This window comes from Procambarus clarkii, chromosome 10 (assembly GCF_040958095.1).
Source record: "Procambarus clarkii isolate CNS0578487 chromosome 10, FALCON_Pclarkii_2.0, whole genome shotgun sequence".
In the NCBI taxonomy this organism is placed as follows: Eukaryota; Metazoa; Arthropoda; class Malacostraca; order Decapoda; family Cambaridae; genus Procambarus; species Procambarus clarkii.
In genome coordinates, this window is record NC_091159.1 from 9422273 (window position 1) to 9434772 (window position 12500).

Consider the following 12500-nt stretch of genomic DNA (forward strand, 5'->3'; position numbering starts at 1 on the left):
TTCCTCGATGTGGAGTACATGTGTGTGTGCAATGTCTCTATAATCTGGTACATTGTGATCATGTCTCGCCTAGATCTCCGTCTTTTCCCATAAGTCAGGAACTTTCTGAGAGTGTTGAAAGCATATTCGTAATAGATGCAAGAAATAGTCCCTTTCGTTGTTTATCGTTCTTGATACCGTTTAGACGTGATACCGTTATTGATACCGTTTAGACATGATACCGTTGTTGATACCGTTTAGACATGATACCGTTGTTGATGCCGTTTAGACATGATAACGTTGTTGATACCGTTTAGACATGATACCGTTGTTGATACCCTTTAGAGATGATTCCGTTGTTGATACCGTTTAGACATGATACCGTTGTTGATACCCTTTAGACATGATACCGTTGTTGATACCGTTTAGACATGATACCGTTGTTGATGCCGTATCCAGACAACATGATCAGAGGTCCAGGAGGTTGTAAAGTAGAATCGAGATGAAGGTTGTGGTGTTCGATCAGGTGCAAGTGAACAAAACACAATATCACATCACTGTCTTGTGCAAGAACGGCAATGAATAAATTAACGGAGATCAATTCGTTTACATAAAACAGGAGTCGTGATGACAGACTAACACCCATGAGCTTCTCAGCGTGATAGTGGTACCAGGAGGGGGGAAAGGTTTATATATATAAACCATATATATATATATATATATATATATATATATATATATATATATATATATATATATATATATATATATATATATATATATATATATATATATATATATATATATATATATATATATACACACAGTACAATACACACTACCCAAACCCGCACCCAACCACCCAACCATCGAAACACCACACAGAACAAGCCTACCGGCCCCGGAAACCACACACACGGAGAGGTAGCGATACATAATGACAGTAGAAAGAAAGGAAACATAAAAATATAACACATAAACAAAAGGAAATGAACATCGGCAATACATGATAATAGGAGCAAAAACAGGCAGGGTCACACAAGCAGCCTGAAGGGCACACAACCACTCCACAAACAAGCGCACACTGGAACTCACACGAACTGGAAATAGGGAGCACGCAGGAACACGGAAAAACAAACCCGGCCCATCCACACACACACACACACACACGCAACCTCACCCCACATCCACACACACACACACACGCAACCTCACCCCACATCCACACACACACACACACACACACAACCCCACAACACATAGCAAACAAAATAAATCACTTGAAAGGAGAACAAACCTCAACGGGAGGTGAATATTTCTCAAGGAACTCAAACACAGGATATTTCTGCTTATAAGCCTCCCATATCAAATACTCCATGTCGGTAGGAGAACGATTCCCCTACTTCAGGGTGGGCCCGCATAAACTCAGGAATCACTAAATCAGGCGGAAACGGCCGCTCCTGGAGCTGGTCGACATAAATCTCATAACGAGGTAGGGGCTGGCGAACCACCTCCGCCGTGGAAGCAGAAGATACCGAAGAAGTGTACGTAGGCCGCCGAGACGGCCCCGCCGCCGGATGCACAGAAGGTGAAGGCTGCCGAAACGGTAACACCACCCCCGACACCGCAGGAGATGCAGAAGAGACAGCCAGAGACTGGAGAGGCGGTAAAACCGCCGCCGATGAAACAGGGATCGAGGCTGGGGGCACGGAACGCCCAGAGCGAGCAGCCTTTTTCAACACCACCACCAGGTCACCACGCTCACTCTGAACCTCCCACGAAGAACCCCCTCCCCCCCCCACGAAGAACCCGAACCATCCGACGCGGGCGACGCACCCGTAGCAAGATCCACAGGCACCACACCAGTAGGGAAGTCCAAGACACTTTCACCGTCAGCCAGAGACACATGTACTTCCGCCACCACCGTAGAATGTGATGCAACCAGACTCACCCCGCCATCGCCGGAAGATCCAGAGTCGTCGAAATCTCCCTCATCAGCCCAGGTAGAAGAAGAACGCCGGGAACGCTTTGACGCTGGCCGCACATCATCCAGATCCGGAGGCCGACCCAGAGACACAGGCATCACAAGCCGGGCGAACCGACGCTCTCCACAGGACGGCAGCATCCTCAACCACATGGGGTACCAGGCCGAGCACAGTAGGAGGCCCTGTATCCACCCCAGCACAGCTGAGACACATGTCGAGGGCGCAGGGATATGCGCAGCAGTTGAAGAAGACGAAGGCAACGTACAAAGATCCACTAGAAGACCCACGGGACCATCAGGGCCACCAACGGGAGCAGGACTGAACGTCCGAAGGCACCCAACCCCAGGAATAGGGGCCACCACAGCAGGAGACGCGTCGGGTGCCACAGGGGGCCACCAGCAGCCAACGGGACGGCCACATCCCCACCCACCGAATCCTCCTCCACAGGGAGCGGTGGAAAATCCTCCTCACGGAAGAGGTTCACGGGGGCGATGGCAGCCTCAGAACACCCGGCAGCCTGATGCCCCAGCTGGCCACACCGAAAACATGTGCGCGGTTGTCAGGAATAATACACCCGAACATAATATCCGAGGAGCTGGACGGAGAACGGAATGTCCGCCCTCAGGCGCATCCCCAGGGTCCGAATGTTCGTTCGCAAACCCTGGAATTTCCCCGAGGAAAGCTTGTGCAGCCTCACACTGACGACAGCTCCAAACCTCCCGAAGTAACACAGCAAGAGGTCCTCGGGAATCTCCAAGGGCGCTCCATGAACACTCACGTACGTCAATGCACCACTACGATCGGAAATCTCCACAGTGCCGGCACTACCCGGCAGGGGCAAGGATCGCCCCTCAAAGCGCTGGAGTAACGCACTATACTCCGCGTCCCCCACAAATTTGACAATCACTCGATGAGTGGTAACCAGTTCAATAACGTAAATCACATCCACGGGGACACGGAGCATGTCACACATTACAAGTTCTACCTCAGGATACCCAGCACGGCCAGAAAATTCAAGGCCTTACAGAGTGCACATGCACAACAGATGCGCAAGGCGCCTGACAGCTGGGTGGACAAGCGCTTCGGATTCGTAGTCCTGAGGTTCCGGGTTCGATCCCCGGTGGAGGCGGAGACAAATGGGCAAAATGTTTCTTTCACCCTGATGCCCCTGTTACCTAGCAATAAATAGGTACCTGGAAGTTAGACAGCTGCTACGGGCTGCTTCCTGCGGGTGGAGGCCTGGTTGAGGACCAGACCGCGGGGACACTAAGCCCCGAAATCATTTCAAGATAACCTCAAGATCTCAAGATAACAAGGGGAAGAGGTTCCCCCATCACGGAGCGTCACCGACGAACACCCAAACACCACTTGACGGCAAATGCAGGGAGCGCAGAGACACCCACACCCTCGTGTCGACCAAAGCGGCAAGCCACCACCAACTACCGGAGAGGTCAGGCGATATTGATCTAATTAACATGATATAATCACAATATCTTTAAGAAAATATTGAAGCAATACAATAGGATCGAAGTCACATCCCCGGATGCGAGTTTTCTAATGGGAAAAGTATGCCTTATGAACCTCAATTATTTGACACTGTTACCAGGATGCATCAGGAAAGAGAAGGGTGTGCGGGCTGCATCTTCCTGGACTGCCAGAAAGTCTTGAACATTCCCCCACAACAGACTGATACATAAGATGAAAAAAAGCAGGTTATAGTTAACGGAAAGCTATGGGTTACATAGCATCTAACAGATAGTAAACAGAAGGTTGTAGTGAGAGATGACACTAGAAACACAGAAGAGCCAAAGATATAGACTGGGGAGGGTGGATAGTTACCCACCCTACACCCTGGTGTATTCCTACACCCTGGTGTATTCCTACACCCTGGTGTATTCCTACACCCTGGTGTATTCCTACACCCTGGTACCCACCCACACCCAAACTCTGCCCATCCACACCCAGCCCCTGCCTGTGCAACAATGAATCAGATGTAAATACATGACATCGATAAGACGAAGTATTTGCAAAAATAAACAAATTTTGCAACTTCCAACATTTTTCCAGCTAATCCAAGACATGTACACATTTACACAGACAGTCGTTTATATATGTTCACAAATACACATTTACACATAAACATGTATAATCATGTACACATACACATTTACACGTGTATGCATCCACACATTTGCACATAACACACACACACACGCACACACACACACACACACACACACACACACACACACACACACACACACACACACACACACACACACACACACACACACACACACACACACACACACACACACACACACACACATACACACACACACACGTCATTTACTTCCTCCATTTCGTTCTTTCTAAATCTTTCTCAAGCCTTTTTATAGTTTCTTCCCCCAGCCTCTCAGACTTATTATATTATTTCCCCTCTCTCATTCCTTTCTTCCCACCTATTCTTGTAGCTTCTTTCTCCTCGATTTGTTCCTTCCTTCCTTCCTTCCTTCCCTTTTCCATCCTCTTTCCCTCCCTCCTTCCCTTACCTCCCACCCCCTTCTCTCCATCCATCTCCTCACATCCCTTCTCAAACAACATCCCTCTGGCTCCCAGCTGCAGACCATGAACACCCTCCAGCCTCACAAAGGAGACAACACCCTCTCCTATATATGACAGTCTGCGTCACATTCTTTGCCTCAGCTCAAAATTACTACTGTTAATTTCCTCTGGATAACTTTGTGTTTTAAGTTGCCTTGAGGCTTGTGAGACAGAAGCCTCACTGTCTCTTGTGCAAGACTCAGAGACAGAGGCCAGTGGCTCCTTTGGAGGCGCCGTTATTGAGGAAATAACAGCGAGTTTAGTATTTCATGAAATGTTTTTCGTGTTATTAGTGTTCATGGGCAGTGTTCATGGGGTAGTGTTCGTGAGCAGTGTTCATGGGCAGTGTTCATGGGCAGTGTTCATGGGGTAGTGTTCGTGAGCAGTGTTCATGGGCAGTGTTCATGGGCAGTGTTCATGGGCAGTGTTCATGGGCAGTGTTCATGGGGTAGTGCTCGTGAGCTGTGTTCATGGGCAGTGTTCATGGGCAGTGTTCATGGGGTAGTGTTCGTGAGCAATGTTCATGAGCAGTGTTCGTGAGCAGTGTTCATGAATAACAGAAACATTTCCACATCAGCTCGGCATTCATAAATGAAATATTCGTGTTTTTCTCTTATTTCAACATTATTCACATGTTTATTCTTTGTTGTCGATTTGTATTCGTACGTAATGTTTTGTTGTAAATTGGTTTGTTGTTATTGCTAGTATTTTGTTGGACTTGTTTTGCTAATATGTTGTAAGGAAACTATAATTTGTTTTTTGCACTTATGATTTGCATCTATCTCTCTCTCTCTCTCCCTCTCTGTCTCTCTCTATCTCTCTCTGTCTCTCTCTCTCTCTCTCTCTCTCTCTCTCTCTCTCTCTCTCTCTCTCTCTCTCTCTCTCTCTCTCTCTCTCTCTCTCTCTCTCTCTCTCTCTCTCTCTCTCTCTCTCTCTCTCTCTCTCTCTCTCTCTCTCTCTCTCTCTCTCTCTCTCTCTCTCTCTCTCTCTCTCTCTCTCTCTCTCTCTCTCTCTCTCTCTCTCTCTCTCTCTCTCTTTCTCTCTCTTTCTCTCTCTCTCTCTCTCTCTCTCTCTCTCTCTCTCTCTCTCTCTCTCTCTCTCTCTCTCTCTCTCTCTCTCTCTCTCTCTCTCTCTCTCACTCTCTCTCTCTCTCTCTCTCTCTCTCTCTCTCTCTCTGTATAATTTAGACTGGGATTCTATATCATAAATGTTCGTTTAGTGGTTCACACATCCTGAGAACAGCAGAGGATCTAGAACCGCACCTTGGGGCACTCCTCCCGAATAAGAATTCTGAATCCCCATCTCGTTTACCAGAAGCCTTTATAAGACTTAAGAATACTTTGAACGATTTTGAACACTTATACAGAAATAACGTTCATTTTAATTGCTCCGTAACTACTGTAATTATATAAAGAGGCTCTGTAGTGGTTTACGCAAAATGAACTAACCAGGACATGTTGAATGTAACTGGAGATAAAAATTATTGTCATTAGTGTATGTCATTTTCATCTATGTTCCGATGGAGTTGAACACTTCCTCGCTAGTTCCAGTTCCAGGAATAACTTACTCGGGTTTTTAGAACTGCCAATTAGTGGAATGGACTAATCCATTGGTTCTCAAACTTCCCGGCCACCTTGCTGCCTAGGCAGTGTGTCACGCTCTTCCAACTCTCCACGTCACAAGTGCTTTGTAGCGGTTGGAACGAATAAAAGTTTCTGAGGCTGACATGGACAATGTCTGTTATTGTTACTCTCGTGTAAATAATGTGCTGTAATTATTAAGTAAACTTTCACAATTATATGTGTACAGCCATTTCTGAATAAAGCCTTTGTATTTTATTTAATAAATCAAAATAAAGATGAATAATTAACATGGTAAATAGACTCAAATCTATTATAACTCCCCTAAAACTCAAAGTTCTTCCCTTGGGGTTCTTCAATTTTTACGTGCTGATAAAGTCATAGCATTAAACTATAAAATGGTCAAAAGGCGGGGGGGGGGGCCAGGAGCTGATGTTCAACCCTGCAACCTAAGGTGGTTTTCACTATTCCTGGCATTTTAGATGATAAGCGCTATCATGCAATAACAGCTAAGATAACTGGAAATATTTTGCTTCTAGAATCCTGCATGATAGGTACTATCATGCTTTTTTCAGTTAGGATGACTCACTTTAATGCTATAATTCTCCTAGCAACTTGGATGATAAGCACAATTAAACTCCTAACAACCAGGATGATAGGTACTATTATACTACTAACACCCAGGATGATAGGCACTGTTATACTACTAACACCCAGGATGATAGACACTGTTATACTGCTAACACCCAGGATGATAGGCACTGTTATACTACTAACAACCAGGATGATAGGCACTGTTATACTACTAACACCCAGGATGATAGGCACTGTTATGCTACTAACACCCAGGATGATAGGCACTGTTATACTACTAACACCCAGGATGATAGATACTATTATACTCCAAACAACCAGGATGATAAGCATAATTAAACTCCTAACAACCAGGATGATAGACACTATTATACTCCTAACAACCAGGATGATAGACACTATTATACTCCAAACAACCAGGATGATAGGTACTTTTGTACTCCTAACAACCAGGATGATAAGCATAATTATACTCCGCGAGAAGATTGTTAAGGCCTATCATCCGCGGGAGGATTGTTAAGGCCTATCATCCGCGGGAGGATTGTTAAGGCCTATCATCCGTGGGAGGATTGTTAAGGCCTATCATCCGTGGGAGGATTATAAAGGCCTATCATCCGTGGGAGGATTGTTAAGGCCTATCATCCGTGGGAGGATTGTTAAGGCCTATCAACCGCAAGAGGATTGTTAAGGCCTATCATCCGTGGGAGGATTGTTAAGGCCTATCAACCGCAAGAGGATTGTTAAGGCCTATCATCCGCGGGAGGACTGTTAAGGCCACCAAAATCCCTTACTGAGTAATCAGTCTTGACCAGGGTGGACAGCGCTTCGGATTCTTAGTCCTGAGGTTCCGGGTTCGATCCCCGGTGGAGGCGGAGACAAATGGGCAAAATGTTTCTTTCACCCTGATGCCCCTGTTACCTAGCAGTAAATAGGTACCTGGGAGTTTGACAGCTGCTACGGGCTGCTTCCTGGGGGTGGAGGCCTGGTTTTGAACCGGGCCGCGGGGACACTAAGCCCCGAAATCATTTCAAGATCATTTGAAGAAGGGTACAGAGGACGTAAGTGCCCTCAGTGTATATATCCCTTGAAGCGGGCTACACCTCTGTATATATCCCTTGAAGCGGGCTACACCTCAGTGTATATATCCCTTGAATCGGGCTACACCTCTGTATATATCCCTTGAAGCGGGCTACACCTCAGTGTATATATCCCTTGAAGCGGGCTACACCTCAGTGTATATATCCCTTGAAGCGGGCTACACCTCAGTGTATATATCCCTTGAAGCGGGCTACACCTCAGTGTATATATCCCTTGAAGCGGGCTACACCTCTGTATATATCCCTTGAAGCGGGCTACACCTCAGTGTATATATCCCTTGAAGCGGGCTACACCTCAGTGTATATATCCCTTGAAGCGGGCTACACCTCAGTGTATATATCCCTTGAAGCGGGCTACACCTCAGTGTATATATCCCTTGAAGCGGGCTACACCTCAGTGTATATATCCCTTGAAGCGGGCTACACCTCAGTGTATATATCCCTTGAAGCGGGCTACACCTCAGTGTATATATCCCTTGAAGCGGGCTACACCTCAGTGTATATATCCCTTGAAGCGGGCTACACCTCAGTGTATATATCCCTTGAAGCGGGCTACACCTCAGTGTATATATCCCTTGAAGCGGGCTACACCTCAGTGTATATATCCCTTGAAGCGGGCTACACCTCAGTGTATATATCCCTTGAAGCGGGCTACACCTCAGTGTATATATCCCTTGAAGCGGGCTACACCTCAGTGTATATATCCCTTGAAGCGGGCTACACCTCAGTGTATATATCCCTTGAAGCGGGCTACACCTCAGTGTATATATCCCTTGAAGCGGGCTACACCTCAGTGTATATATCCCTTGAAGCGGGCTACACCTCAGTGTATATATCCCTTGAAGCGGGCTACACCTCAGTGTATATATCCCTTGATATATATCTCTCTGAGTCACGATCAATGCTCCGGTATTCAGGAACACATTATGGCAACACTATTCGATTGGCTGATTGTTACTTTTATTTTATATTGTTTTTTATTTCATAATTGAGATTGATGAATGAAAAAGTTCCGGAATATATATACCTAAAACTCCCGTTATCTTTTCTTCACCATTACGAAATAAAAAATATATATATTATAACAGCAAAATAAACTGTCTGGCATCACACTGGGTTCTGGAAGCGGCCGTTGACGCTTCGAGAGCATTTGAATTTGAATTTGAATTTGAATTTGAATTCTTAGAGTGGCGGGTACAGAATGCTTTGCCTCGATCAGTCGCTCTCTACGCGTGGCAGATATTAATGTAACGTTGGTGATATTAACAAAGTCTTACCAAGTTTGATTTTTTCAGTTTCCTGTTTATTCCAAAATCATGAAAATTAACTTTTAAATGTTAGTTTTTTTATTTGGCTTGTTTTATTTGGGATTTCGTCATCAGGTTGGACTCAGTTTTCAGGTCAGGTGATGCAAACTCAGTACTCAGATCAGCAACAAACTCAGTACTCAGATCAGCAACAAACTCAGTACTCAGATCAGCAACAAACTCAGTACTCAGATCAGCAACAAACTCAGTACTCAGATCACCAACAAACTCAGTACTCAGATCAGCAACAAACTCAGTACTCAGATCAGCAACAAACTCAGTACTCAGATCAACAACAAACTCAGTACTCAGATCAGCAACAAACTCAGTACTCAGATCACCAACAAACTCAGTACTCAGATCAGCAACAAACTCAGTACTCAGATCAGCAACAAACTCAGTACTCAGATCAGCAACAAACTCAGTACTCAGATCAGCAACAAACTCAGTACTCAGATCAGCAACAAACTCAGTACTCAGATCAGCAACAAACTCAGTACTCAGATGACCAACAAACTCAGTACTCAGATCAGCAACAAACTCAGTACTCAGATCAGCAACAAACTCAGTACTCAGATCAGCAACAAACTCAGTACTCAGATCAGCAACAAACTCAGTACTCAGATCACCAACAAACTCAGTACTCAGATCACCAACAAACTCAGTACTCAGATCACCAACAAACTCAGTACTCATATCACCAACAAACTCAGTACTCAGATCACCAACAAACTCAGCACTCAGATCAGCAACAAACTCAGTACTCAGATCAGCAACAAACTCAGTACTCAGATCAGCAACAAACTCAGTACTCAGATCACCAACAAACTCAGTACTCAGATCACCAACAAACTCAGTACTCAGATCAGCAACAAACTCAGTACTCAGATCAGCAACAAACTCAGTACTCAGATCAGCAACAAACTCAGTACTCAGATCACCAACAAACTCAGTACTCAGATCACCAACAAACTCAGTACTCAGATCACCAACAAACTCAGTACTCATATCACCAACAAACTCAGTACTCAGATCACCAACAAACTCAGCACTCAGATCAGCAACAAACTCAGTACTCAGATCACCAACAAACTCAGTACTCAGATCATCAACAAACTCAGTACTCAGATCACCAACAAACTCAGTACTCAGATCATCAACAAACTCAGTACTCAGATCACCAGCAAACTCAGTACTCAGATCACCAACAAACTCAGTACTCATATCACCAACAAACTCAGTACTCAGATCGCCCTGACATCAGCAATGTCTGGGCGCCTGAAAGTTGGTTATCTTGAGATGATTTCGGGGCTTTTTAGTGTCCCCGCGGCCCGGTCCTCGACCAGGCCTCCACCCCCAGGAAGCAGCCCGTGACAGCTGACTAACACCTAGGTACCTATTTTACTGCTAGGTAACAGGGGCATAGGGTGAAAGAAACTCTGCCCACTGTTTCTAGCCGGCGCCTGGGATCGAACCCGGGACCACAGGATCACAGTCCAGCGTGCTGTCCGCTCGGCCGACCGGCTCCCTAAGCCCCGAAATCATTTCAAGATAACTTGAAGAAGGGTACAGAGGAAGTAAGTACCCTCAGTATATATATCCCTTGAAGCGGGCTTGGGTAGACAGTGCTTCGGATTCGTAGTCCTGAGGTTCCGGGTTCGATCCCCGGTGGAGGCGGAGACAAATGGGCAAAATGTTTCTTTCACCCTGATGCCCCTGTTACCTAGCAGTAAATAGGTACCTGGGAGTTAGACAGCTACTACTGGCTGCTTCCTGGGGGTGTATAACAAAAGGTCGTGGTCAAGGATCGGGCCGCGGGCGACGCTAAACCCCGAAATCATCTCAAGATTAACAAATTATTCAACTTTGAGTATTAAGGAACAGGATAAGTCAATCAGGACGAACTTCAACTAACTTCGTTTATTGGGGGGTGAAGCTTGGCAGATATTTGTTGACATTTATACTCGAGAAGACTCGGTGCTTCAGAGTTTGGTTAGTGAAGCCTGGAGTCTTATTGAAATGGTTTAAGAATAAAAGAAGCTCTAGAAAGCTTTGTTAGCATTATACTAGGCAGTTACTGTTTATCCAATTAATATTTGGAGCCGTAGTTCGGGTCTCCAGTCAAGGTAGTTGTTTTGGTATTATTACACAGAGAGTAATCACACTAACGTGACTGCATCGCTGAGAAAATGTGTAGGAGCTGTGATGAAGGTTCGAACCTATGCGGTGGGTGTTACCACACACATGCTTCTAGCCACTAGACCCCGACATGGTATAAAAGGATTGCAACCTGAAGTTCTACTCCAAACATGTCGTGGTCTAGTGGCTAGAAGCGTGGGCGTGGGAACACCCACCACATAGGTTCGAACCCTCATCACGGCTCCTACGGATTTTCTCTTTAATATTATTGTTATAACCATTGTAATTGTAACAATTGTAATTGTTAAAACCATTGTATTTTTGAACCATGTAATGCTTTGAATGTCCTGAAACTTCCCACCTATTTGATTAATTATATATATATGTATATATTTGATCCCAGTGTTGTTGTACCACCGCCAGACAACTAAGACTCGTCCTCTTGTTACAGAATGTGGCACAAGTTTTCTGCGCTGCACCATTTCTCGCGGCGTAGTTCTACAGTGTTCTCACGATCGCTGGTGTTCAACTTAATCACTGTGTACACCCCGGTGCTCCTGCTGGCCGGCTCCATCGTCACCTCCGCCAAGCAGATCTTGAGCCCCATCCACTGTGAAGGGGAAGGCAAGGATGGCCTCAGTAAGGACTACGTGGAGACCTACTGCTACATCGAGGGGACGTTTAACCTGTACATGAAACAAGTGGAGCAGCAGGTGAGACCAGGTGGTCACCTGTCGTCACGCACTACCCAGGTTCGCTTCGAGCAGCAGGTGAAGCTTTTTTTGTATATCAGTAAAAGAGAGACGAAGTCCCCACAACCCCTCCCCACCCCCCCTCCTCCTCTCCCTCTTTACCCCTGATCCCTTTGTTTAATTGTTGCAGCGTCCATGCTAACCGCTTGATCTAAGGCCTCTCATATTTGTGTGTTTTTTATATCCTCCCTTTAGTCTGCCAACTCAATGTTGTGTATGTGTAGTTAGAGCTTTTCCTATGAAAAGGTTTCTGATGACGCTAAAGTGACCTAGGAAAGAGTTTCGTTCCTGGACGTTGCGTTCACTTAAAAGTTTCGTTATGGTAAAGAACTCCTCGGAGTTCAGAACTGTCTTAGTTATGAGGTGATAAAGTACTGCATCTTCCCAGGTGGTCCCACTCTTCCAAATAGTTCATATCTCCAGGTAGTTTATTCTGCCATTTCCAGATAGATCTTCCTGGATA

At 45.6% G+C, this 12500-nt stretch overlaps 1 protein-coding gene across 3 annotated transcripts in view; it reads left to right on the top strand.

Annotated features, from left to right (window-relative positions):
- The window catches only part of LOC123747206 (innexin inx2), a 37756-nt gene that overhangs the window by 7407 nt on the left and 17849 nt on the right, over window positions 1-12500 (top strand). Inside the window, exon 2 of one of the 3 annotated variants that reach the window (XM_069321562.1) lies at window positions 11737-12037. In XM_069321562.1, the coding sequence (XP_069177663.1) occupies window positions 11737-12037 (301 nt within the window). Of the gene's footprint in view, window positions 1-11736; window positions 12056-12500 lie in introns of all 3 variants that reach the window. The other 2 variants (XM_069321561.1, XM_069321563.1) reach the window with 2 other exon arrangements.